At 42.7% G+C, this 27,121-nt stretch overlaps 2 protein-coding genes across 2 annotated transcripts in view; both read left to right on the forward strand.

The window, feature by feature from the left end:
* The window catches only part of txlnbb (taxilin beta b), a 19,117-nt gene extending 15,516 nt beyond the window's left edge, over positions 1-3,601 (forward strand). The window contains exons 6-10 of the mRNA XM_072457497.1: positions 295-414; positions 1,459-1,533; positions 1,608-1,700; positions 2,419-2,514; positions 2,608-3,601. Of these exons, the coding sequence (XP_072313598.1) occupies positions 295-414; positions 1,459-1,533; positions 1,608-1,700; positions 2,419-2,514; positions 2,608-3,522 (1,299 nt within the window). The 3' untranslated portion in view covers positions 3,523-3,601. The remainder of the gene's footprint in view (positions 1-294; positions 415-1,458; positions 1,534-1,607; positions 1,701-2,418; positions 2,515-2,607) is intronic.
* A 1,085-nt stretch (positions 3,602-4,686) lies between these two features.
* Positions 4,687-25,213, forward strand: LOC140370369 (uncharacterized). The gene is made up of 9 exons (XM_072457498.1): positions 4,687-4,859; positions 8,221-8,314; positions 12,090-12,143; positions 12,603-12,648; positions 13,519-13,640; positions 13,960-14,074; positions 15,003-15,125; positions 23,973-24,110; positions 24,887-25,213. The coding sequence occupies exons 1-9, from the start codon at positions 4,736-4,738 to the stop codon at positions 24,998-25,000; spliced, it is 930 nt and encodes a 309-aa protein (XP_072313599.1). The 5' UTR covers positions 4,687-4,735; the 3' UTR covers positions 25,001-25,213.
* Positions 25,214-27,121: the final 1,908 nt, after the last annotated feature.

Consider the following 27,121-nt stretch of genomic DNA (forward strand, 5'->3'; position numbering starts at 1 on the left):
TCCGTGGGAGCCTAACAAGATGGATTCTCAAGAGTTTGTAAAATGAAGAGAATTCATCCTTCATCCAAACCTATTCTACCTCGGACCGTTCTGGATGAAGACGTGTGTTTGTGGGACTCATGGTTTTAGCTTCATAAATGTCTAAATGTGTCATGTAACTCACAGTCCGGCAGGTCCAAACCTCTCACTTTTATGATCAGATTCACCTTGTGTTTTACTGCCACAACTCTCTGTGTCAGAAATAAAAGCCTTTTGTGTGAAACCATAAAAAGGATCATGTGTTTTTTGTTTCAGAATCTGGAGAAGGTTTTTAAACACCGCGATCTGAAAGAGAAGCTTCTGGAGACGAAGCTGAGCCAAGCCAACCTTCTACTGCAGGAGGCGCAGGGCAAGCACAAGCTGGAGAAGGAGCTGGTCTGTACTGCTACTGCTACTGCTACTGCTACTGCTACTGCTACTGCTACTGCTACTGCTACTGCTACTACTACTACTACTGCTACTGCTACTGCTGCTGCTGCTACTGCTACTACTGCTGCTACTGCTACTGCTGCTGCTGCTACTGCTACTACTGCTGCTACTGCTACTGCTACTGCTGCTGCTGCTACTGCTACTACTGCTGCTACTGCTACTGCTGCTGCTGCTGCTGCTACTGCTACTGCTACTACTACCACTACCGCTGCCGCTGCCGCTGCTGCTACTGCTACTGCTACTGCTACTGCTACTACTACTACTGCTACTGCTACTGCTACTGCTACTGCTACTACTACTACTGCTACTGCTACTGCTACTGCTACTGCTACTGCTGCTGCTGCTACTACTACTACTACTGCTACTGCTACTGCTGCTGCTGCTACTGCTACTACTGCTGCTACTGCTACTGCTGCTGCTGCTGCTGCTGCTACTACTACTACTGCTACTGCTACTGCTACTGCTACTGCTACTACTACTACTGCTACTGCTACTGCTACTGCTACTGCTGCTGCTGCTACTACTACTACTACTGCTACTGCTACTGCTGCTGCTGCTACCGCTACTACTGCTGCTACTGCTACTGCTACTGCTACTGCTGCTGCTGCTGCTGCTGCTGCTACTGCTACTGCTACTACTACTACTACTACTGCTGCTACTGCTACTGCTACTACTACTACTACTACTGCTGCTACTGCTACTGCTACTACTACTACTACTGCTGCTGCTACTGCTGTTGCTACTGCTACTGCTACTGCTACTGCGCTAACAAACAAAAAAGTCTAGATATTTTGTCTTTTTTGTGTAATTAGTGCCATTTAAAACCAAAATATAGTAATATAGTCTGAACTCCAAAGTCTGAACTCCAAACCAAGTGTTTTTACAGAAAAGCTGGAAATGACAGAATCTTAATTAACAAACTCTTAAATGAAACATTTCCTCTTTTGTTCCAGGAGCTTTATTGACTCGTTTTCCTTTTGCTTTGCGCAGCTTCTGACCCAAACGGCCGAGACCAAGCTGCAGATGAAGGCGCTGAAGAAGCAGGAGCTGGACATGAGATCGCAGGTACTGCACGGCATGCTGGGAAAACACCATCGCCACTTTCACGCGCTCACGCCTTTTCCCTGTCGCTCCCGCAGCTCGACATGTACTCGAGGAAGTTCGACGAGTTCCAGGGCACCGTCTCCAAGAGCAACACGGTCTACAGCGGCTTCAAGCAGGACATGGACAAAGTGAGGCCACGCCCAGTGACACGCCCTGAGATTCACTTTGACGTGGGCTTTTTTACATGTGCGAGTGGATCATCAATTTACATTTCTGGTCTTTGTGAGCAGCGTTATTGATCTAGAAAGGTTTGATATGTGACAAGAACATTGACTTCCTGTTCGAAACTTCTGGACTCTTCCTTCATAGCGATAAGCCCCGCCTCTACTATAATACTGATAAGCCCGCCTCTGCTCATTAAAGAGTATTTATCTTTTAAACTAATTTGTGTGATGCTTTTGGACCTTTTTGCTCATCAATGTATTGATTTGGATGTTTGGAGGTTTTCAGACTCCAGAATGTGACTGGAAGGGGCAGATTTTCAGATTTCAGCCTTTTGTTTACAGTGACATTCTGAGGACTATTCACCACTCAAAAGAGATAAGATTATGTTTTAAATCATCAATTGCCACGGCGACGATTGTACTTTTCCTCTTTTCCTCATTCCAAAGCCCATGGAACGATTATATCCCCTCATCAAGGTTTTTTTTCCCCAAAACGCCCGACTGAAATGAGCCTTAAATCAAACTGAAGCTGTTCCTGAACCTTTGGAGAAAGAAAAGTCTGGACTCTTTGTGAAGCTGAGACTCTGTCGTTTCGTAGTCTTTTTAGGCCTTCAAAATTCACACCGGACGTTAAAATTGCAGCTGGGATTACGTGTTTGTGATTCTGTTTCTCGTGTTGCAGATGTCGAAGAAGATGAGGAAGCTGGAGAAAGAGTGCCAATCCTGGAAATCCCGCTTCGACAACTGCAACAAGAGCCTCGTGGAGATGGCGACGGATGTGAGCGTTCCTCCACACACTCCTCGACCGTCGCTTCGCTCAAAGGCGCTCTCGGTTTTTTTTTTACGCGTCACGTCTTCTTTGTTCTTTCAGAAAACGCTCAAGGACAAAGAGCTGGAGCTGGTCCTCGTGAAGAACAAGAAGCTGGAGAACCTTTGCCGCGCTCTGCAGCAGGAGAGGAAAGGTCTGCCCACGGAGCCCACGGAGCCCACGAAGCCCACGGAGCCCACGGAGCAAACGGAGCCCACAAAGCCCACGAAGCCTACGGAGCCTACGGAGCCCACGGAGTCGACGGAGCCCGCGGAGTCCACGGAGGCCATGGAACCCACGGAGCCCGCGGAGTCCACGGAGCCCACGAAGCCCACGAAGCCTGCGGAGTCCACGGAGCCCACAAAGCCCACAAAGCCCACAAAGCCCACTATGCCTGCGGAGTCCACGGAGCCCACGAAGCCCACGGAGCCAACGAAGCCCACAGAGTCCACGGAGCCCACGAAGCCCACGGAGCCCACGAAGCCCACAGAGTCCACGGAGCCAACGAAGCCCACGGAGCCCACGGAGCCCACGGAGCCCACGGAGCCCACGGAGCCCACGGAGCCCACGGTGCCCACGAAGCCCACGAAGCCCACGAAGGAGAAGCGGCGTCCTGGGGCAAAGCAGACCATAAACTCCCCTTCTTCTCCTCCAGAAGCTCCGCATCCCGCCGCCGTCGCAACCGGAACCTCGCCGAAAGAATCGCCGAAAACCCGAGAACTGGCCCAACTCAAAGCCCAGCAGGCGAGACTCGAGGAAATCGCGAGTTCGTTCACGATTTCCCACGTCATACCGGAAGAATATCTGAGGGACGAAGACTACGAGAAGAAGCGGGAGGAGGAGGAGGAGGCCGAGGCAGCCGCCGTGCCCCAGAGCGAGGCCTGTTCCCGGGCAGAGGCGTCGGACGGAGACGCGCCCGTCCTGGAGGATGTGGAGGAGCAGAGGAGCAGAGATCAGGAGATGGAGTCCGTGGATTGAAGCGGAAAACACACTGTGAGTTTTAATATATTTAGCCCGATTTGTATAAAATTTGGTGAAATAAAGATGAAAAAAAATATTCATCCGTGTCGCTGATGTTTTCCGAGTTTAAACAAATGTATTTTTAATTGTGTAATGAAAGCAAACTGGGATTGACCTCAGAATATCACAAAAAATATCACACTTTTTATGTTTTACACCAGAAAAAACTCACAAATGTCGATTTACACAATAGTTTTGTTATTTTATCTACAGATATATTACATTCTTCACCACAAATTAAATTTTTGTGAAGTTCAAATACAATTTTAAGGGTGAAATTACGTACTTACTTTAAAAAAAAAGAAAAAAAAGAAAACTACTGGTTGCTTGTTGTTTTTTGTCATAAAAACTTAAACCATTATCATATAGATATTGTGTCGTTTTCGAGGGTTTAAAGCTGGGGGGGTCAAACTCATCTTGGGTCGCGGGTTGAACATAACGTAAAAAATAAAACAAACAAAACAAAACTTTAACTTTTATATAGCCTAGTAATAGTTCTATGTGGACACTGCAGCAGATAAAAGGCTGAGTACATATTCATGCAGCAGCAGCAGGAACAGGAACATGTTTCTGCGGGGGAGGGGCAGCAGCTGCAAAGGATTGTGGGACGTGTAGTTCTAGCGCTAAAAACGCTACATATTAATCTGAAATTATTAAATATAAATTAAAAATAGTTTTGCGGGCCAGATTCGGCACGCGGGCCACCAGTTTGACACCTGTGGTTTAAAGGGACTTCACATGCAGTGTCTGGTAGTACTTTACAAATACTGGGGAAATCAGATGTACTTTTCCCATTGAAGTTTAACACGATCCGAGACTTGTGTCTGAGTCGAGCTTCCCCTTTGGCACAGTTTGTTCTCTCCGATCTCCTGTAGAAAAAGACAAACAGGAACTCATTCGTATGCGATGGAATGTTGACACTTTTTCTCGGCTCCACGAATGTAAGAAAACTGTTTTAAGTTTGTGTCGTTTTGGCACTCGTAAAGCGACGTTCTGAGCCGCAATCGCCACATTTCAAAGACTTTTGCCTTAAGACTTAAGTGGTTTAGGACTTTGACACATGTTTGGGGTCATGTGAGGCCACTGTCCCGCCCTGCCCCCTCAGACACACACACACACACACACACACAGGCACACACACACACACACACACACACAGACAGGCACAACAATGGAGGAGTCTGCAGAGAAGAAGGACGCAAAGGCCGGCTCGGATTTGTGCGTCGACGCTTTGCAAACGTTTGTGGACAAAGGGAAATGTCTCCTGGAGCTGGCGGGGAAACAAAGCAAGGAAGGTGAGGGCAAACTGGAGGGACAAGAGCAGGGACAGACACGCGTTCTGGAGGGTAAATGAAGCAGGTCAGAAAGTTTCCTGACACGTCTGTCACAGGTTTGATGCAAGTTCTGCCCTGCATCACATGAACACTTCAAACGTCTTAAAACCTTTCATTTACAAACACATTTTAACATGATTTATTTCCTTTCTGTGAGATCAGGGTGTATGTTGTTGTAGAAGTTTGTCAAAATGTAAGCAAATCCTTTAAAGCAACCCAAATTATCATTAAACATGGTATATTTTGTTTGTGTATGAACAAACCCTCCAAGAACGTTTAGATCAGGTTTAATTCTGCAGTTTTCCCCTGGTTCTGGTGTAGTTCAGTCCTGGTTTAGTCCTGGTTTAGACCTGGTTTAGTCCTGGTTTAGTCCTGGTTTAGTCCTGGTTTAGACCTGGTTCAGTCCTGGTTTAGTCCTGGTTCAGTCCTGGTTTAGTCCTGGTTTAGTCCTGGTTTAGTCCTGGTTTAGACCTGGTTTAGTCCTGGTTTAGTCCTGGTTTAGACCTGGTTAGTCCTGGTTTGGACCTGGTTTTGTCCTGGTTTAGACCTGGTTTAGTACTGGTTTAGTCCTGGTTTAGTCCTGGTTTAGACCCGGTTTAGTCCTGGTTTAGACCTGGTTTAGACCTGGTTTAGACCTGGTTTAGTCCTGGTTTAGTCCTGGTTTAGTCCTGGTTTAGACCTGGTTTAGTCCTAGTTTAGACCTAGTTTAGACCTGGTTTAGTCCTGGTTTAGACCTGGTTTAGTCCTGGTTTGGACCTGGTTTTGTCCTGGTTTAGTCCTAGTTTAGACCTAGTTTAGACCTGGTTTAGACCTGGTTTAGTCCTGGTTTAGTCCTGGTTTAGTCCTGGTTTAGACCTGGTTTAGTCCTGGTTTGGACCTGGTTTTGTCCTGGTTTAGACCTGGTTTAGTCCTGGTTTAGTCCTGGTTTAGACCCGGTTTAGTCCTGGTTTAGACCTGGTTTAGACCTGGTTTAGACCTGGTTTAGTCCTGGTTTAGTCCTGGTTTAGTCCTGGTTTAGACCTGGTTTAGTCCTAGTTTAGACCTAGTTTAGACCTGGTTTAGTCCTGGTTTAGACCTGGTTTAGTCCTGGTTTGGACCTGGTTTTGTCCTGGTTTAGTCCTAGTTTAGACCTAGTTTAGACCTGGTTTAGACCTGGTTTAGTCCTGGTTTAGTCCTGGTTTAGTCCTGGTTTAGACCTGGTTTAGTCCTGGTTTGGACCTGGTTTTGTCCTGGTTTAGACCTGGTTTAGTCCTGGTTTAGTCCTGGTTTAGACCCGGTTTAGTCCTGGTTTAGACCTGGTTTAGACCTGGTTTAGTCCTGGTTTAGTCCTGGTTTGGACCTGGTTTTGTCCTGGTTTAGTCCTAGTTTAGACCTAGTTTAGAACTGGTTTAGACCTGGTTTAGTCCTGGTTTAGTCCTGGTTTAGTCCTGGTTTAGACCTGGTTTAGTCCTGGTTTGGACCTGGTTTTGTCCTGGTTTAGACCCGGTTTAGTCCTGGTTTAGACCTGGTTTAGACCTGGTTTAGACCTGGTTTAGTCCTGGTTTAGTCCTGGTTTAGTCCTGGTTTAGACCTGGTTTAGTCCTAGTTTAGACCTAGTTTAGACCTGGTTTAGTCCTGGTTTAGACCTGGTTTAGTCCTGGTTTGGACCTGGTTTTGTCCTGGTTTAGTCCTAGTTTAGACCTAGTTTAGACCTGGTTTAGACCTGGTTTAGTCCTGGTTTAGTCCTGGTTTAGTCCTGGTTTAGACCTGGTTTAGTCCTGGTTTGGACCTGGTTTTGTCCTGGTTTAGACCTGGTTTAGTCCTGGTTTAGTCCTGGTTTAGACCCGGTTTAGTCCTGGTTTAGACCTGGTTTAGACCTGGTTTAGACCTGGTTTAGTCCTGGTTTAGTCCTGGTTTAGTCCTGGTTTAGACCTGGTTTAGTCCTAGTTTAGACCTAGTTTAGACCTGGTTTAGTCCTGGTTTAGACCTGGTTTAGTCCTGGTTTGGACCTGGTTTTGTCCTGGTTTAGTCCTAGTTTAGACCTAGTTTAGACCTGGTTTAGACCTGGTTTAGTCCTGGTTTAGTCCTGGTTTAGTCCTGGTTTAGACCTGGTTTAGTCCTGGTTTGGACCTGGTTTTGTCCTGGTTTAGACCTGGTTTAGTCCTGGTTTAGTCCTGGTTTAGACCCGGTTTAGTCCTGGTTTAGACCTGGTTTAGACCTGGTTTAGACCTGGTTTAGTCCTGGTTTAGTCCTGGTTTGGACCTGGTTTTGTCCTGGTTTAGTCCTAGTTTAGACCTAGTTTAGACCTGGTTTAGACCTGGTTTAGTCCTGGTTTAGTCCTGGTTTAGTCCTGGTTTAGACCTGGTTTAGTCCTGGTTTGGACCTGGTTTTGTCCTGGTTTAGACCCGGTTTAGTCCTGGTTTAGACCTGGTTTAGACCTGGTTTAGACCTGGTTTAGTCCTGGTTTAGTCCTGGTTTAGTCCTGGTTTAGACCTGGTTTAGTCCTAGTTTAGACCTAGTTTAGACCTGGTTTAGTCCTGGTTTAGACCTGGTTTAGTCCTGGTTTGGACCTGGTTTTGTCCTGGTTTAGTCCTAGTTTAGACCTAGTTTAGACCTGGTTTAGACCTGGTTTAGTCCTGGTTTAGTCCTGGTTTAGTCCTGGTTTAGACCTGGTTTAGTCCTGGTTTGGACCTGGTTTTGTCCTGGTTTAGACCTGGTTTAGTCCTGGTTTAGTCCTGGTTTAGACCCGGTTTAGTCCTGGTTTAGACCTGGTTTAGACCTGGTTTAGACCTGGTTTAGTCCTGGTTTAGTCCTGGTTTAGTCCTGGTTTAGTCCTGGTTTAGACCTGGTTTAGTCCTAGTTTAGACCTAGTTTAGACCTGGTTTAGTCCCGATTTAGACCCGGTTGGTCCTTATGCATTTTTGTCGTTCGAGACTCATTATTGTCGTGTTCAAAGTTGAGACTTTGGCCCTCGGGAACATTTAAGCTGAACAGCCCAGACTTCTGCTCGTCTCAAACAGCCGAGCGGTCATGTGATCAGCCAGAGGAGGTCATGTGATCAGCCAGAGGAGGTCATGTGATCAGCCAGAGGAGGTCATGTGATCAGCCAGAGGAAGTCATGTGATCAGCCAGAGGAGGTCATGTGATCAGCCAGAGGAGGTCATGTGATCAGCCAGAGGAGGTCATGTGGTGCAGACTTCAGACTTTGGAGGAAAAAATGGCTGTTTTCAGTGTCAGATGTTTAAACTCTGGTGTTTCTTCTTCATAAAAACACAACATAATAAAATAATAATAATAATCATAATAATCATAACTCTTTGCTGGTGACGCGTCTGGTTTGCAGGATCTCTCCAGGACTACATCCGGCTGAAGATCCGGATCGAGCAGAAACAGTCTCTGCTCGGACTCATCGACGCCGCGGCTCAGCTCTACAAGAGGTCAGACGCTTTTCGCATTGTTTACGCCGTTTACAGCTCACCAGAGTAACTGCAGCGCCCCCTCTGGCTCACCAGAGTAACTGCAGCGCCCCCTCTGGCTCACCAGAGTAACTGCAGCGCCCCCTCTGGCTCACCAGAGTAACTGCAGTGCCCCCTCTGGCTCACCAGAGTAACTGCAGCGCCCCCTCTGGCTCACCAGAGTAACTGCAGTGCCCCCTCTGGCTCACCAGAGTAACTGCAGCGCCCCCTCTGGCTCACCAGAGTAACTGCAGCGCCCCCTCTGGCTCACGAGGGTAACTGCAGCGCCCCCTCTGGCTCACGAGGGTAACTGCAGCGCCCCCTCTGGCTCACCAGAGTGACTGCAGCGCCCCCTCTGGCTCACCAGAGGGACTGCAGCGCCCCCTCTGGCTCACGAGGGTAACTGCAGCGCCCCCTCTGGCTCACCAGAGTAACTGCAGCGCCCCCTCTGGCTCACCAGAGTGACTGCAGCGCCCCCTCTGGCTCACGAGGGTAACTGCAGCGCCACCTCTGGCTCACCAGAGTAACTGCAGCGCCCCCTCTGGCTCACGAGAGTAACTGCAGTGCTCCAATTTGAACTAAAAGCGATACTGATTTTATCCTGAATTGTCGTCCCAAATGTCCCTTTGCGGTGGAAGAAGTACTCAGTTTAGTTACTTGAGTAAAAGTAAAGGTACAGGAGGAAAGATGTACTCGAGTAAAAGTCTCAAATATTTAAATCTACGACACATTTCACAAAAACACAATTATATATCAGATTTGACTAAACATTTTGCCCGTTTGTCCCCAGTTTGAACCATTTTTGTAAAGTTTATAATTGTACTTCCTGGTCGGACACAGGTAGAGGTGGTTCCACAGCTGTTACCATAGCAACCAGACTGTAAACAAGAGCCAAACTCCACATAAATGCCACAACAGTTCTGATCTGACACACAAAAAGACCATAAAACACCTTTATTTAGTCCAACCATGGTTTAAACTGTCTCTGTGTCGCACACTGATGACATCACAGGGGGATTCAGCTCCACTTCCTGTCACTTTAAACTCTTATTTTTCTTCACAAACTGCAACTTGACAGAAGTAAAACTGTGATAATTAATATTTACCACAGGTTCTACTCCATTAAACTGAGTCAGAATTAGAAAAACAACAGAACCTTTAAATGGACTTTAAATAAAAGTACATGTACGTGTAAAATATGACCTTTAGAGTCAAATGGAAAAGTATTGTGTATTTTTGTTTCTTCAAAGCCAAGACATGAACTCCAAACCTTTAGTCAGAATGTCACCATAAATGTGATTAAAACATTTAAAAGTAGTAGAAAGTAGAAAGTACAGAAACCTTCTCTCAAATGAAGTATAAGTAAAAAAGTATCCACTGCAAAATGTACAGCTACCGAAACATTTGTACTTTTACTATTGTACTTTGTTACTTTCCTAAACGCGATGAACAGTTTGTGCCGCTCGAGTGTCAGAACTACAAAGAAATGTAGCGCCTCGTTAGCACTTTTCACGTCGTCCGCGCGGTTTAAAGGGTTAACGCTAATTAAAGGCACTGCTCCTGCGAACGCTCAAGTGTTCGTTACAGTTTATCGTGTTTTTCTTTACGTTCGTTACAGTTTGTCGTGTTTTTCTTTACGTTCGTTACAGTTTGTCGTGTTTTTCTTTACGTTCGTTACAGTTTGTCGTGTTTTTCTTTACGTTCGTTACAGTTTGTCGTGTTTTTCTTTACGTTCGTTACAGTTTATCGTGTTTTTCTTTACGTTCGTTACAGTTTGTCGTGTTTTTCTTTACGTTCGTTACAGTTTGTCGTGTTTTTCTTTACGTTCGTTACAGTTTGTCGTGTTTTTCTTTACGTTCGTTACAGTTTATCGTGTTGTTCTTTACGTTCGTTACAGTTTGTCGTGTTTTTCTTTACGTTCGTTACAGTTTGTCGTGTTTTTCTTTACGTTCGTTACAGTTTGTCGTGTTTTTCTTTACGTTCGTTACAGTTTATCGTGTTGTTCTTTACGTTCGTTACAGTTTGTCGTGTTTTTCTTTACGTTCGTTACAGTTTGTCGTGTTTTTCTTTACGTTCGTTACAGTTTATCGTGTTTTTCTTTACGTTCGTTACAGTTTGTCGTGTTTTTCTTTACGTTCGTTACAGTTTATCGTGTTTTTCTTTACGTTCGTTACAGTTTGTCGTGTTTTTCTTTACGTTCGTTACAGTTTATCGTGTTTTTCTTTACGTTCGTTACAGTTTGTCGTGTTTTTCTTTACGTTCGTTACAGTTTGTCGTGTTTTTCTTTACGTTCGTTACAGTTTATCGTGTTGTTCTTTACGTTCGTTACAGTTTATCGTGTTGTTCTTTACGTTCGTTACAGTTTGTCGTGTTGTTCTTTACGTTCGTTACAGTTTGTCGTGTTTTTCTTTACGTTCGTTACAGTTTGTCGTGTTTTTCTTTACGTTCGTTACAGTTTGTCGTGTTTTTCTTTACGTTCGTTACAGTTTATCGTGTTGTTCTTTACGTTCGTTACAGTTTGTCGTGTTTTTCTTTACGTTCGTTACAGTTTGTCGTGTTGTTCTTTACGTTCGTTACAGTTTGTCGTGTTTTTCTTTACGTTCGTTACAGTTTGTCGTGTTTTTCTTTACGTTCGTTACAGTTTGTCGTGTTTTTCTTTACGTTCGTTACAGTTTATCGTGTTGTTCTTTACGTTCGTTACAGTTTGTCGTGTTTTTCTTTACGTTCGTTACAGTTTATCGTGTTGTTCTTTACGTTCGTTACAGTTTGTCGTGTTTTTCTTTACGTTCGTTACAGTTTGTCGTGTTGTTCTTTACGTTCGTTACAGTTTATCGTGTTGTTCTTTACGTTCGTTACAGTTTATCGTGTTGTTCTTTACGTTCGTTACAGTTTATCGTGTTGTTCTTTACGTTCGTTACAGTTTGTCGTGTTTTTCTTTACGTTCGTTACAGTTTGTCGTGTTTTTCTTTACGTTCGTTACAGTTTGTCGTGTTGTTCTTTACGTTCGTTACAGTTTGTCGTGTTTTTCTTTACGTTCGTTACAGTTTGTCGTGTTTTTCTTTACGTTCGTTACAGTTTGTCGTGTTGTTCTTTACGTTCGTTACAGTTTGTCGTGTTGTTCTTTACGTTCGTTACAGTTTGTCGTGTTTTTCTTTACGTTCGTTACAGTTTGTCGTGTTTTTCTTTACGTTCGTTACAGTTTGTCGTGTTGTTCTTTACGTTCGTTACAGTTTGTCGTGTTTTTCTTTACGTTCGTTACAGTTTGTCGTGTTTTTCTTTACGTTCGTTACAGTTTGTCGTGCTGTTCTTTACGTTCGTTACAGTTTGTCGTGTTTTTCTTTACGTTCGTTACAGTTTGTCGTGTTTTTCTTTACGTTCGTTACAGTTTGTCGTGTTTTTCTTTACGTTCGTTACAGTTTGTCGTGTTTTTCTTTACGTTCGTTACAGTTTATCGTGTTGTTCTTTACGTTCCTTACAGTTTGTCGTGTTTTTCTTTACGTTCGTTACAGTTTATCGTGTTGTTCTTTACGTTCGTTACAGTTTGTCGTGTTTTTCTTTACGTTCGTTACAGTTTGTCGTGCTGTTCTTTACGTTCGTTACAGTTTGTCGTGTTTTTCTTTACGTTCGTTACAGTTTGTCGTGTTTTTCTTTACGTTCGTTACAGTTTGTCGTGTTTTTCTTTACGTTCGTTACAGTTTGTCGTGTTTTTCTTTACGTTCGTTACAGTTTGTCGTGTTGTTCTTTACGTTCTTTACAGTTTGTCGGTGAAGACGATCGAGGACGCCGAAGAACTGTGGAAAAGTCACTCCAGGTAAGACGTGACAAACACGGGGAAGGTTTCCACGTTCAGCAGCTACAACTGTACTCGAGTAAAGTACGAGTACACAGTAGGACTAAAGATGAAGTAGAAAGTATTTGGGTAAATACTACTACAGAGTAAAAAACTACCTTGGAGTGAGTGTTTGGACGTAACATCTGAATTATAATTTGGATGTAATTTGAAGGACAAAATATTTTAAAATGTACAATATCTCGTGTTTTCAAAGGAAAAAGAAATAATAAAATGAAATAATATCAGTCATGATTTTCTACTAAAATCACCAAAAATGTTGAAAATGTATATTTTTTTCATACAAATTTGAGCATCTCCTCAGTGTAAATGGCACTTTTTTAATCTTTTGCCTCAGACACTAAATATGTTTTAATTCTATTTGTAATATTGGACCTGAGAAGCCTCTTGTGATTGGCTGGTTTCTTCTTCTTCTTTCAGCTGTGCAGAGTTAAGCCACGCCCTTCGCTCCTTTGAAGAGCTGCAGGTGAGTTTTATCTAACTTTAACCTTATGTTTTCAGGCTCATTATGTCATTTGATTGTTCTGAATATGTCGCGTGTCGTTTCCTCCTCAAACAAATCCTCCTGAAGTCCTGAGTGTTTACACGCACGGAAACAGGTTTAGAGCGTTTAAAGCGCCCCCTACAGGTCGGACGACTCATTGAACTAAAACGCAGTTAAGATAAATATATGTTGAATTTTGCTAAAAGTTTTTTTTTTTTTTTAATCCCAGAAAAGCACATTTCACTTCCTGTTTGTAATTGATGACATCACACTAGGAAATTACCCAGCAAACACTGGGCCAAAACTCATCTAATGTCACCATTTTTTAATTTGACAAATAAAAAGATATGAGAGCGACTTTATTTTGTTGAATTCATGTTTAAAGAGTCAAAAAAGTTTGTTTGTATAAATTCTGCATACATTTGAACTGGAATGAGTGTCCCTGGTGTTATGTCACTTCCTGTCAATTTCTACAGATTTTTCATTATTTTCTCCACAAATACCTGCTCGATTGGAGTAAAACTGTCATTTAAAAGTACAACAGGTACAAATACACCAAATAAAGTTAAAATTAGACAATCATAAAAACCTGTCATGGGAACTTTAACTGTGATGGAAGAACCCAGTGGAAAGAGTAGTACACACTGCCAAATATGTACTGAAGTAAAAGTACACATGGAAAAAGAAGAACTCGTTACAATTGAACACAGATGAATTTAGATCAATCTTTTATTTGTGGGGTTCAGTTTCCTGTTCAGTGCAACATTTTGACTATTTCCTCGTGTAAAATATCATCTATCCCATCATTCTGACCTTGTGTGTGTTTCCCGTGCGTTTCCCGGGCGACCCCAGGCGCAGTGGGATGGTTTCCTCCAGCGCTTGGACCAGGACCTTCGGCCTGAACCCGAGACGGAGCGGAAACACCCTCAGTCCATCTCGCCTCACCTGCCGCTGACCTGCGCTCGCTCAGGACGGTGGGTCGCACGCCCGCTCAAACGCACTTCAGCCACTTCAGAACGACAGCGCTCCAGTTGCTCCAAGAACATGCTTAAAACCATTCTGATGCCACAAAGAAGCATAATTCTGAACAAATATTGAAACCTTGTATTTTTATCAACCTCAATAACATCTGTGTCCATTTTAGAATATCTTATAAATATATCCTCTTTGCTAAAACATTATTCGGTGTCAAAGGAGAAGTCCAATCCTGAGCCAAGCGTGTTCTCGTCCGTCGTAGAAGAACCGGCGTGGTAGAAGTACTCTAGCTGTAACAGAGTTTGTGTGACGTCGCAGGGAGGTGATGCTCGGAGACTTCCTGCAGAAAGACCAGAAGCTCCTGTTGGTTCTGATCCGTCAGTTTTCCTGTTTGTTCTGCCGCCTCCACCTGAAGGAGCTGCACAAGAACCAGGTGAGAACTGTGTGGAACCAGGTGAGAACTGTGTGGAGCCAGGTGAGAACTGTGTGAGAACTGTGTGGAGCCAGGTGAGAACTGTGTGGAGCCAGGTGAGAACTGTGTGGAGCCAGGTGAGAACTGTGTGGAACCAGGTGAGAACTGTGTGGAGCCAGGTGAGAACTGTGTGGAACCAGGTGAGAACTGTGTGGAGCCAGGTGAGAACTGTGTGAGAACTGTGTGGAGCCAGGTGAGAACTGTGTGGAGCCAGGTGAGAACTGTGTGGAACCAGGTGAGAACTGTGTGGAGCCAGGTGAGAACTGTGTGAGAACTGTGTGGAGCCAGGTGAGAACTGTGTGGAGCCAGGTGAGAACTGTGTGGAGCCAGGTGAGAACTGTGTGAGAACTGTGTGGAGCCAGGTGAGAACTGTGTGGAGCCAGGTGAGAACTGTGCCGAGCCATTTTATCAGTTTATAAAAAGATAAGACGATCAATACAATGTTTGTCAAATTTGGATTTACGCGTGGATTCAGTTTTGCTTTTTGGAGTGTCCTGAACATACACCTGTTCCAAAGTAGAATGCAAAACAACCAGACTTGCATAGATTATTTTATTTTGTTTTATTTAATTTTAATAATTTTATTTATTCATTTTATTCATTTTATTCATTTTATTCATTTTATTCATTTTATTCATTTTATTCATTTTATTCATTTTATTCATTTTATTCATTAATCAATCTATTTATTTCTTGCATTTATTTCTTTTATATATGTATTTCTTTTTATTATTTTATTTGTTTCTTCTTTTGCATGTTTTTATTGAATTATTTTTTTTATTTTTTACTTTTTTGGTCTTCCTTTTTTTTTGTCGTTTCTGTATATTTTTGATATTGCTATTGTCATTGTTCTGAGCTGGTCTGAAGTGTTGCTGCTGTCCCGCTGCAGAAGCTGCTGCAGGCTCAGGGCGTCCGGGTGGTGATGGTTTCGTTCGGATGTCGGGACGGAGCCGCTCACTGGATTTCGGAGACAAACTGCGCCTACGATATGGTCCTGGACCCGCAGAGGCAGGTCAGGGAACAAAACCGACACAAATAGGTCCAAACATCACACACAACGTGAACGGAGCATAAAAGCAGCATAAAAGCAGCATAAAACCAGCCACAAAAGTGCAGAAATATCAGTTTGTACAAGGTTTTTATCTCTATTTGACATTCTTTTTAATAATATATGTAATAATAAATGATATACTCACGTTCTAAAATGTCAATAGTATACATTTTTCAACATATTTTCTGCCTCAACTTCACCACAGAAGATATATTTTGATGCGGCTGACTGAAAGAAAGTAATATATACAAACAAAGTATTTTCACTGGGTTTTTGTTATTCTCTCATTTGACCCATTTTTTCCATATTTTTTTCTCTAAAGACATTCTCTTACTACATTTGACAAATGAATTAGCTTTAATAAGATATTTGTTTTAACTTATGTCATACAAATAATACAATCTGTACAACACAAACCGCCTCAACACTCGGCCACATTCACAGGGCTTTACGGATGAATATGGACATTAAAATCCCCGCCATAAGATGATAATCGCTCGTGTTTCAGCTGTACATGGCGTTCATAATGTTTCATGTTTCAGCTGTACATGGCGTTCATAATGTTTCATGTTTCAGCTGTACATGGCGTTCATAATGTTTCATGTTTCAGCTGTACATGGCGTTCATAATGTTTCATGTTTCAGCTGTACATGGCGTTCATAATGTTTCATGTTTCAGCTGTACATGGCGTTCATAATGTTTCATGTTTCAGCTGTACATGGCGTTCATAATGTTTCATGTTTCAGCTGTACATGGCGTTCATAATGTTTCATGTTTCAGCTGTACATGGCGTTCATAATGTTTCATGTTTCAGCTGTACATGGCGTTCATAATGTTTCATGTTTCAGCTGTACATCACGTTCATAATGTTTCATGTTTCAGCTGTACATCACGTTTATAATGTTTCATGTTTCAGCTGTACATCACGTTTATAATGTTTCATGTTTCAGCTGTACATGGCGTTCATAATGTTTCATGTTTCAGCTGTACATGGCGTTCATAATGTTTCATGTTTCAGCTGTACATGCGTTCATAATGTTTCATGTTTCAGCTGTACATGGCGTTCATAATGTTTCATGTTTCAGCTGTACATGGCGTTCATAATGTTTCATGTTTCAGCTGTACATCACGTTCATAATGTTTCATGTTTCAGCTGTACATGGCGTTCATAATGTTTCGTATTTCAGCTGTACATGGCGTTCATAATGTTTCATGTTTCAGCTGTACATGGCGTTCATAATGTTTCATGTTTCAGCTGTACATGGCATTCATAATGTTTAAAGTTTCAGCTGTACATCACGTTTATAATGTTTCATGTTTCAGCTGTACATGGCGTTCATAATGTTTCATATTTCAGCTGTACATGGCGTTCATAATGTTTCATGTTTCAGCTGTACATCACGTTCATAATGTTTCATGTTTCAGCTGTACATGGCGTTCATAATGTTTCATGTTTCAGCTGTACATCACGTTCATAATGTTTCATGTTTCAGCTGAACATGGCGTTCATAATGTTTCATGTTTCAGCTGTACATGCGTTCATAATGTTTCATGTTTCAGCTGTACATGGCGTTCATAATGTTTCATGTTTCAGCTGTACATGGCGTTCATAATGTTTCATGTTTCAGCTGTACATCACGTTCATAATGTTTCATGTTTCAGCTGTACATGGCGTTCATAATGTTTCATGTTTCAGCTGTACATCACGTTCATAATGTTTCATGTTTCAGCTGAACATGGCGTTCATAATGTTTCATGTTTCAGCTGTACATGGCGTTCATAATGTTTCATGTTTCAGCTGTAAATGGCGTTCATAATGTTTCGTGTTTCAGCTGTACATGGCGTTCATAATGTTTCATGTTTCAGCTGTACATGGCGTTCATAATGTTTCATGTTTCAGCTGTACATGGCATTCATAATGTTTAAAGTTTCAGCTGTACATCACGTTTATAATGTTTCATGTTTCAGCTGTACATGGCGTTCATAATGTTTCATATTTCAGCTGTACATGGCGTTCATAATGTTTCATGTTTCAGCTGTACATCACGTTCATAATGTTTCATGTTTCAGCTGTACATGGCGTTCATAATGTTTCATGTTTCAGCTGTACATGGCGTTCATAATGTTTCATGTTTCAGCTGTACATGCGTTCATAATGTTTCATGTTTCAGCTGTACATGGCGTTCATAATGTTTCAGCTGTACATGCGTTCATAATGTTTCATGTTTCAGCTGTACATGGCGTTCATAATGTTTCATGTTTCAGCTGTACATGGCGTTCATAATGTTTCATGTTTCAGCTGTACATGGCGTTCATAATGTTTCATGTTTCAGCTGTATATGGCGTTCATGTTTCATGTTTCAGCTGTACATGGCGTTCATAATGTTTCATGTTTCAGCTGTACATGGCGTTCATAATGTTTCATGTTTCAGCTGTACATGGCCTTCATAATGTTTCATGTTTCAGCTGTACATGCGTTCATAATGTTTCATGTTTCAGCTGTACATGGCGTTCATAATGTTTCATGTTTCAGCTGCACATGGCGTTCATAATGTTTCATGTTTCAGCTGTACATGGCGTTCATAATGTTTCATGTTTCAGCTGTACATGGCGTTCATAATGTTTCATGTTTCAGCTGTACATGGCGTTCATAATGTTTCATGTTTCAGCTGTATATGGCGTTCATGTTTCATGTTTCAGCTGTACATGGCGTTCATAATGTTTCATGTTTCAGCTGTACATGGCGTTCATAATGTTTCATGTTTCAGCTGTACATGGCGTTCATAATGTTTCATGTTTCAGCTGTAAATGGCCTTCATAATGTTTCATGTTTCAGCTGTACATGCGTTCATAATGTTTCATGTTTCAGCTGTACATGGCGTTCATAATGTTTCATGTTTCAGCTGCACATGGCGTTCATAATGTTTCATGTTTCAGCTGTACATGGCAAGGCAAGGCAAGTTTATTTGTAGAGCACATTTCATACACAAGGCAATTCAAAGTGCTTCACAGCAGGAAAAATGCATTCAAATCACAAAGAAATTACAGAAACAGAAATACAATAAAATTAACTAAATTAAAATCAATCCAACTGATTTTCTAAACTAATAAAATCACAAACAAAAGAGAAGAGTGCAAAGAAAAAATCCTTTCAGTCATATGCGCAGCTAAACAAAACTGTTTTTAGCTTAGATTTGAACATTGTCAGAGTAGAAGCCTGTCTCACATCTTCAGGAAGAATGTTCCAGATTTTAGCTGCATAAAACTGAAACGCAGATTCCCCATGTTTTGTCCTGACTCTGGCACCAGCAGGAGGCCGGTCCATGTTTAGTCCTGACTCTGGCACCAGCAGGAGGCCGGTCCATGTTTAGTCCTGACTCTGGGCACCAGCAGGAGGCCGGTCCATTTTTAGTCCTGACTCTGGCACCAGCAGGAGGCCAGTCCATGTTTAGTCCTGACTCTGGCACCAGCAGGAGGCCAGTCCATGTTTAGTCCTGACTCTGGCACCAGCAGGAGGCCAGTCCATGTTTAGTCCTGACTCTGGGCACCAGCAGGAGGCCGGTCCCTGAGGTCCTCAGAGTCCGAGATGGTTCATATGGCACTAACATATCCAAGATGTACTTTGGTGCTAGGCCATGGAGAGACTTGTACACAAGCAGAGCTGCTTTAAAGTCTATTCTCTGAGCCACAGGGGGCAGTGCAGAGACCTGAGAACAGGACTAATGTGATCATACTTCCTGGTTCTAGTCAGGACCCGAGCAGCAGCGTTCTGGATGTACTGCAGCTGTTTTACAGCTCGTTTGGAGAGACCAGTGAGCAGGCCGTTACAGTAGTCTAATCTACTGGAGACAAACGCGTGGATAAGTCTCTCTAAATCTGGTTTTGACACTATATTTTTGATTTTGGCAATGTTTTTTAGATGGTAAAAAGCTGCTGATGTTATTGATTTGACGTGGCTATTAAAGTTCAAGTCTGAGTCCATTATTACCCCCAGATTTCTAATTTGGTTTGTAGGTTTTAGAGCGAGACTCTGGAGGTGACCGCTAACACTTTCTCTTTGTTTCTGTGGGCTAAAAACGATTATTTCAGTCTTGTCTGAGTTCAGCTGGAGAAAGTTGTTTTGCATCCACACACTGATCTGTTGGATGCAGTGACAGAGTGAATCTACTGGTCCATAGTCACCTGCCGATAGTGAAACATAGATCTGAGTGTCGTCTGCATAATTGTGATAGGACACATTTTCACTGCGTATCAACTGACCCAACGGCAGCATGTAGAGGTTGAACAGAAGGGGACCCAGGACTGACCCTTGGGGCACTCCACAGGTCAGGGTCATGTGGTCTGAGACACAGCTACCAATTTCAACAAAGTACTTCCTGTCTTCCAGATAGGACCTTAACCAGTTTAGGGCAGTGCCAGTGATGCCCACCCAGTCCTCTAGTCTCTGTAAGAGGATCCCATGATCGACAGTGTCAAAAGCAGCACTCAGATCTAACAGAATTAAGACTGAGGCTTTGGCCGTGTCAGTGTTCAGGCGGATGTCATTTGTCACCTTGACAAGAGCAGTCTCAGTGCTGTGATGAGGTCTAAAACCTGACTGAAAAACATCAAATGAGTTGTTTATTAAGAGGAAATCTGTGAGCTGTTGGTAAACAACCTTTTCAAGGACTTTGCCCCAAAATGGCAGATTAGAGATGGGCCGGTAATGACTCAGTACTGCGGCATCAAGACTGCTCTTCTTTAGGAGAGGCTTTATGACCGCAGTTTTCAAAGACATTGGGAATGTTTCAGATTGAAGCGACATGTTAACTATGTGAGTGAATGGTGCTAACAAACTGTTCAGCACAGACTTTAGAAATCTGGTGGGTAACACATCAAGGCAGCATGTAGATGAACTCAGACTGGTGATGATCTCATGGACAGTTTTGTCAGTTACTGGTGCAAAGTGAGTTAGCTCTAAGTGTCTTGGTGGTTTTAGGGTAATTTTTTGCATTGTGGGATTTATAGCATTTTTAATGCCCTGAACTTTGTCATTAAAGAATAATGCAAACTCATTACACTTGGATGTGGAAATGAGTTCTAACGGCAGCTGAGCTGGAGGGTTTGTTAATCTGTTTACTGTGGCAAACAGGACACGCGAGTTGTTACTGCAGCTTCCAATTATTTCAGAAAAAATATCTTTCCCTAGTTCTACATAAGATTAGGTTGTACATGTTCAGCTTTTCTTTGTAAATCTCTTTTTGAACCTGGAGCTTTGACTTGCGCCATTTCCGTTCGGCCCTGCGGCACTCCCTTTTCTGTGCCCTGACCGAATCATCATTTCTCCACGGCGCCTTCTGCTTATTTTTAACCATTTTAGCCTTTATAGGGGCGATGGTGTCCAGAACATTCAAAACACTAGATGTAACAGAGTTCAACAAATCATTTACATTAGAACATGAGACATTTTCAAAGTTTATCATTTCCATAAACAGTGCACCTGTGCCATCACTTATGTGTCTCCTCTGAACAACTGCAGGACCAACCGGAGGTTTGGGAGAAACAGACCGGTCAAAGAAGACACAGAAATGATCAGACAGAGCAACATCGATCACATTAACATTTGAAATATTTACCCCCTTTGTAATTATGAGATCTAGAGTGTGTCCTTTGCTGTGGGTGGGGCCTCTCACATGCTGAGTAAGACTGAAGGTTTCAAGGACAGCATCAAGCTCTTTAGCGTTTCTGTCACAAATATTATCAACATGCACGTTGAAATCACCTGTAATGACCAAACCATCAAAGTCTGTGCATATGACTGAAAGCATCTCAGTAAAATCATCAATAAAACTTTGGCAGTGCTGGGGAGGCTTGTATAAAACAATGAAGAGAATGGATGGAGACCGTCTTAGCTCCATTTTAAAGGATACATACTCAAATGATGAAAACACCCCAAAAGACAACCTGCGGGTAATTATTTCATCTCTAAAGACAGCACAGACTCCACCCCCTTTTTTGTTTTCTCGTGTTTCAGATTCAAACTTAAAGTTGGGTGGAGCAGATTCTATCAGAACTACATTTCCTGTGTTTTTGTCAAGCCATGTTTCAGTTAAAAACATAAAATCAAGATTATAAGAAGAAATAAAATTATTAATTAAGAGAGATTTGTTACATAAGGATCTGACATTTAGCACAGCAAGTTTCAGACTAGTTTCAGTGGGACTGGGCTTTATCTTTTCACAGGGAATATGAATCACATTTCTCAGATTGGGCCTGACTCGCATTTTGTTTTTCCATCTGTGTGATGATGTGACTACAGAAATAGCACTAGGGGGGGCTCTTTTTACATAGGGCCCCGGGTTGGTTTGATTTTTAATGTGACAATAAGTCCCGGCAACGCTGAGACCCAGTGCATCCTAGCTATGGGAGATACCAGGTAAAAGGCGAGGTTGGATGGGTGGTGGGGCTTTTGTAGCCAAGGAGAGTTTGGGACCAGGTGAGAGGCGAGGGGGGATGGGTGGTGGGGCTTTTGTTGGTGTAGTCGGCATAGCCCTTGCTATATTGGGCGTGAGTGGAGCCATCTTAATGCCTGATTTGATCAGACTTTCAAAATGGCTGGGAAGGCCCATGGGTGAGAGTGGAGATGAGAAGGAGAATGATGAATCTTTAGTGGGAGTAGATGTTGCAGGGGGAACCCAGGGCTGGTGTGAGGGCAGGGGCGATGACAGGGATGTTGTTGGGCTTGTCACAGATGGGTCCAAGGCCTTTGAAGATTGTTCCTTTGCTGGAGGCGGTGGAGGTGAATGTGGAGCAGCTGGAGCTGAATCCTTTGCTGCTGGTGGTGGAGCAGCTGCTGATGAATCCTTTGGTGGAGGCTGAGGTTGTGGTGCTTTTGATGTTGAAACATTGGCTCGGTCTCTGGCTGATGGAGCAGGAATTCTTCTCTCATTCCTCTCTTCTCTAACTATCTGCTCAGGACCCTGTCCAGGCCTGTCCAATGCCTCAGAGCGTGGAGCAGGTTCTCTGTCAGCACCCTCACTCCACCTCTGCATAGGTGGGGGTCATTTCTCTTAAACAGGTCCTCTCGTTTCCAGAATAGATAGAAGTTCTCAATGTAGTGTAGTCCTCTCGGGGAACACTCTTTGGACAGCCATGTGTTCAGCTGAAGAAGCCGGCTAAACTTGTTTATCCTCCTGTCGATGTTTGGAAGAGGTCCACTTATGAATGTTTTGATTTCCATTTTATCAAGCACGTCGAATAACTTCAAGAAGTCTTTTTTCAAAACTTCAGTCTGTTCCTGCCGCATGTCCACTGCACCCACGTGCACAATCAGCTGTTTAGCTCCTCCATGCTTAGCCATAATATTTGGAAGGAGTGATGTTATCTCAGAAACAGTGGCGCTTGGAAAAGAATGTGTGTTTATCTTTTCATGCGTCATGTGACTTATCGCGCCGTCCCCAACTAAAACAATCTTGACCTTGGCTCCTGGCACAGATCCCCCTCGCTGTATTTTGGCCACGTCATCTTTCCTTTTTTCATTTAATTCCATCTCTGAAAGTGGTAAAAATCTGTTGGTGAGCTGTATTTTAGGCGACTTCACGTTATCTTTGTATCGTTTAGGCTTTGCTCCAAGTTTGTTCCAAGAAAAAGCCTGGTCTTTCTGGTTTTTAGACAGTTTTGGAAACGACACAGAGTCACTGCGGTTTAGGTTGAAAGTAGCAGTTTTTCTTGTAAAAAGTGTGCTCTTCTTACTGTCGGTTGACACAGGAATTGTATCGTGAAGAACTTTTTCAGATTCCAAAACAAATATCCGTGTTTTCAGCTCATTAATTTCTTGTTGATATTTCCGACAGCGTTCACAGTCTTTCTCCCTTCTTCTCCCGGACATGTCGCTGGCGTCAGATATGTCGTTAAAACTGGAAAAATGTTCTTAAAATCCTTGGTTTACTTGAAAAAGTCTAAAGCAAAAATGTTTGGAAGACAAAAACTGATTAAAAAGCAAAATAAATAAGGAAAGCAGCGATAGCAAGCAAAAAAGCGTGTGCACTCTTCGGAAGCAGGTTACAACATAAGTTAATTTTCAACACATGGTGTTCATAATGTTTCATGTTTCAGCTGTACATGGCGTTCATAATGTTTCATGTTTCAGCTGTACATGGCGTTCATAATGTTTCATGTTTCAGCTGTACATGGCGTTCATAATGTTTCATGTTTCAGCTGTACATGGCCTTCATAATGTTTCATGTTTCAGCTGCACATGGCGTTCATAATGTTTCATGTTTCAGCTGTACATGGCCTTCATAATGTTTCATGTTTCAGCTGCACATGGCGTTCATAATGTTTCATGTTTCAGCTGTACATGGCGTTCATAATGTTTCATGTTTCAGCTGCACATGGCGTTCATAATGTTTCATGTTTCAGCTGTACATGGCGTTCATAATGTTTCATGTTTCAGCTGTACATGGCGTTCATAATGTTTCATGTTTCAGCTGTACATGGCGTTCATAATGTTTCATGTTTCAGCTGTACATGGCGTTCATAATGTTTCATGTTTCAGCTGTACATGGCGTTCATAATGTTTCATGTTTCAGCTGTACATGGCGTTCATAATGTTTCATGTTTCAGCTGTACATGGCGTTCATAATGTTTCATGTTTCAGCTGTACATGGCGTTCATAATGTTTCATGTTTCAGCTGTACATGGCGTTCATAATGTTTCATGTTTCAGCTGTACATGGCGTTCATAATGTTTCATGTTTCAGCTGTACATGGCGTTCATAATGTTTCATGTTTCAGCTGTACATGGCGTTCATAATGTTTAATGTTTCAGCTGTACATCGCCTTCAGTCTGGGCTCGTCCCTGTGGAAAGTGCTGAACTTCCGGAACATTCTGGTTTATGGAGAGTACGTGGCTCAGGACCAGGAGTTTCCTAAAGAACTTCCCTCGATGCACGACGACATGTTCCAGGTTTGTGCCGCTAAATCAACATGTCGCTGCTGAACGAGCGTTAAGCATATTTTATCATTAGTAACAGCTTTATAAAGTTAATTAATCCGTCTGTTAATGTGAAAAAAAAAACTGTAAAAAAGGCTAAACTATAGTAATAGTAGTTTATGTGCAGAAATATTGAAACATTCTAATGTGTTTTTAGAAATGCAAAATAAAATACCCATTACTTCTGGGTGACTGCTGGTGCCTGACCCAGGGCAGCTGTGGCTACAATAATATCTTGGAGTAAATGAATAATGTCATTTATTTATGAAGCACATTTAACAAGTGCAGCACAAAGGCAAGAGAAAGTGCAACCAAATGAAAGTTACGAGGCAAAACTATGACAGTAACACAGAACAAATGTGTTCAAACCTGCGCAAACAAGTGGGTTTTCAACAGCTGTTTTAGAGTCCGGGAAACGAGGGGGAGGAGCCAGCCTGTTCAACGAAATCTTCAAATCAAGCCTGAAACGTGCTCATGTTTCCTCGTGCCTTTGAGCAACTGCAGACGATGGATGGAGGCTGTAAATCAAATATTACACACATTTTAAAATCAGAATGGAACATAAATCTACTTTATTATACGTTTTCCTTCATTTTAGGCTGAATGAAGCTACAATTTATCAGAGAAAACAAAAGTGTGGCCCAAGCGTTCTGCGATGGGCATTCAGTCAAATAAATCTGCTGCATGTCTCGCCCGCTCTTCACCCTGATGCCGTGCGTCTGATGCGGTGTTTTCTTTCCGTTTCACAGTTGGGAGGAGACTTCGTGCTGGACGAACACGGCTCGGTCTTGTTCTCCCACTGCTGCCAGAGTCCCATCGACCGGCCGTCCATCTACCGCCTCCTGTCCGGCATAAACAGCTAACGCGGCGAGCGTTGTTTTGTGCGCACGCCGCGGAGGAGCCATCGCGCGGCGTGCGAGATGCTAATGCCGCTCGCCTCGTTTTGTTTGCCAGGCGTCACCCCGGTCCGGCCTGTTGTGGTTCATTCTCACAATTCTGGACAGTCGCTCTTCGATGATCTAAGAATGCTCTGTTGCACCTTGTGATGTCATTAAGTGGTACATGGGGACATGCTCTGTTTTCCTGCTCCAAAATAAAATGAAGGGAAAATCCACCAGACTAAATGTGTATTTTTATCATACAACTATTTATTTTAAAGATTTTTCTACTTGTACTACTACTACTACACTACTACTACTACTACTACTACTACTACTACTACTACTACTACTACTACTACTACTACTACTACTACTACTACATTACTACTACTACTACTACTACTACTACTACTACTACTATTATTACTACTACTACTACTACTACTACTACTTCTACTTCTACTTCTACTTCTACTACTACTACTACTACTACTACTACTACTACTACTACTACAACAATAATTTCAACTATTACACTAATATTGGGACCTCAGTTTCAAAGGTTATAACAGTAAATTGACAATAAATTGACAATAAATTTGTAACCGTAAATTGACAGTGAATGGTTTAAAATCACACAGAAGTTTCCCCTGCTTAAGTCAGCACATGTCCAGTTCCATTTGAAGTTTGACAATGACCCTCAGGATGACCAGAGGATCATGGGAGAAAGTCATGTGGTCAGATGGGGCCAAAATAGAACACACTGAAGATGGGGCGTGGCTGGGTCTTCCAACATGACAATGACCTGAAGCACACAGCTAGGAGAACCAAGGCGTGGCCCTGTAAGAAGCAGATCAAGAGTCTGGAGGGGCGTCGCCAGTCTCAGACCTGAAGCCAATAGAACATATTTGGAACTGAAACTCTGGGTTGCTCTGTACCAAATATTTACACTTTCTCAGGCGTTCAAATACTTACTTTCCTCTCTGTACAACTACTACAATAATACAATACTACTTGTACTTCTACTCCTACAGCAGCCGGTATAATTGCCCTGTTGTTCCATGTTGGGAGTGTGTGTCTGTATGTCTGTGTTTTCATTGTTTGTTGGGGGCGTTCCACACAAAGACTGTCCCACTTCTGTCAAAGGCGCTGCAGAAACCACGTTCAGGCCTGAATATGTGTGTCGCCCATGAAAACACTGGACTCTTTCCCACAATTATTAGAGTCAAACAAACAAACAATGATAATAAGTGGCCGTCTTTAGAACTGAACCCAGACAAAAAGGTTGAATTAAATACATAAAAAGGACTAAAACCAGAGCCAGAACTACTTTGGGACTAAACAAACCGATCTGGTCCAAGCCAAAAATAATAAAAACACACTTTTTACAGTCACATTAAAATCATAACCAGTCCAATAATAAACGTTTGACCACGGTGAATCCATCTGAACAAGAAATTGTAAATGTGCATTTTTTTTTGAGGATTCTTGACATAAACACCATTAAAACAAGAAAATATGATAAATAATTGACAACAAACCCCTTTATTTGCCTTTATTATTGACACTTTATCGCAGTTTGAGACAAAAAACCCTCTGGGCCGAGACTCCGCCCACTGACTCATTTCCTAAGCGACTAAACCCAAGCCATGAGCCAATCAAAAGCCTTAAAACGCGCCGATGACGGTCATTAAAAACCCATGTGCGCCGCCTGAACACGGGACGGGCGCATGTAACGGGCGCATAACACGCAGCCACTGACCCGCTTAATCGGGGTCGGGCTCCACGTCGTTAATGATGTAAAACAAAAAAAATACTCGTAGTACAGAGAGGTCCCAGGACAGACCGGGACTCAGGGGAGAGACGGAGGACGGGTTTGGCAGGGTTTGGCAGGGTTTGGCAAGGTTTGGCAGGGTTTTTCAGGGTTTGGCAGGGTTTTTCAAGTTTTTTTTTCCAGTGTTTTTTTCAGGTTTTTTCAGGGTTTTTCAAGGTTTTTCAGAGTTTTTCGGGGGTTTTCAGGATTGTTTTCCTGGTTTATCAGCATTTTTCAGTTATTTTTTTCTGTTTTTTTTCTGGTTTTTCTGGGTTTTTCAAGGTTTTGGA

This window comes from Eucyclogobius newberryi, unplaced genomic scaffold, assembly GCF_026437365.1.
Source record: "Eucyclogobius newberryi isolate DKJ021-1_F unplaced genomic scaffold, fEucNew1.0.hap1 SCAF_21, whole genome shotgun sequence".
NCBI classification, from domain to species: Eukaryota; Metazoa; Chordata; class Actinopteri; order Gobiiformes; family Gobiidae; genus Eucyclogobius; species Eucyclogobius newberryi.

Coding starts and splice junctions, on each gene's coding strand:
- LOC140370369 (XM_072457498.1), top strand. CDS start 4,736: ATGGAGGAGTCTGCAGAGAAGAAGGACGCAAAGGCCGGCTCGGATTTG. Junction 12,649..13,518: donor GCTCCTTTGAAGAGCTGCAG/GTGAGTTTTATC, acceptor GGGCGACCCCAG/GCGCAGTGGGATGGTTTCCT. Junction 13,641..13,959: donor ACCTGCGCTCGCTCAGGACG/GTGGGTCGCACG, acceptor GTGACGTCGCAG/GGAGGTGATGCTCGGAGACT.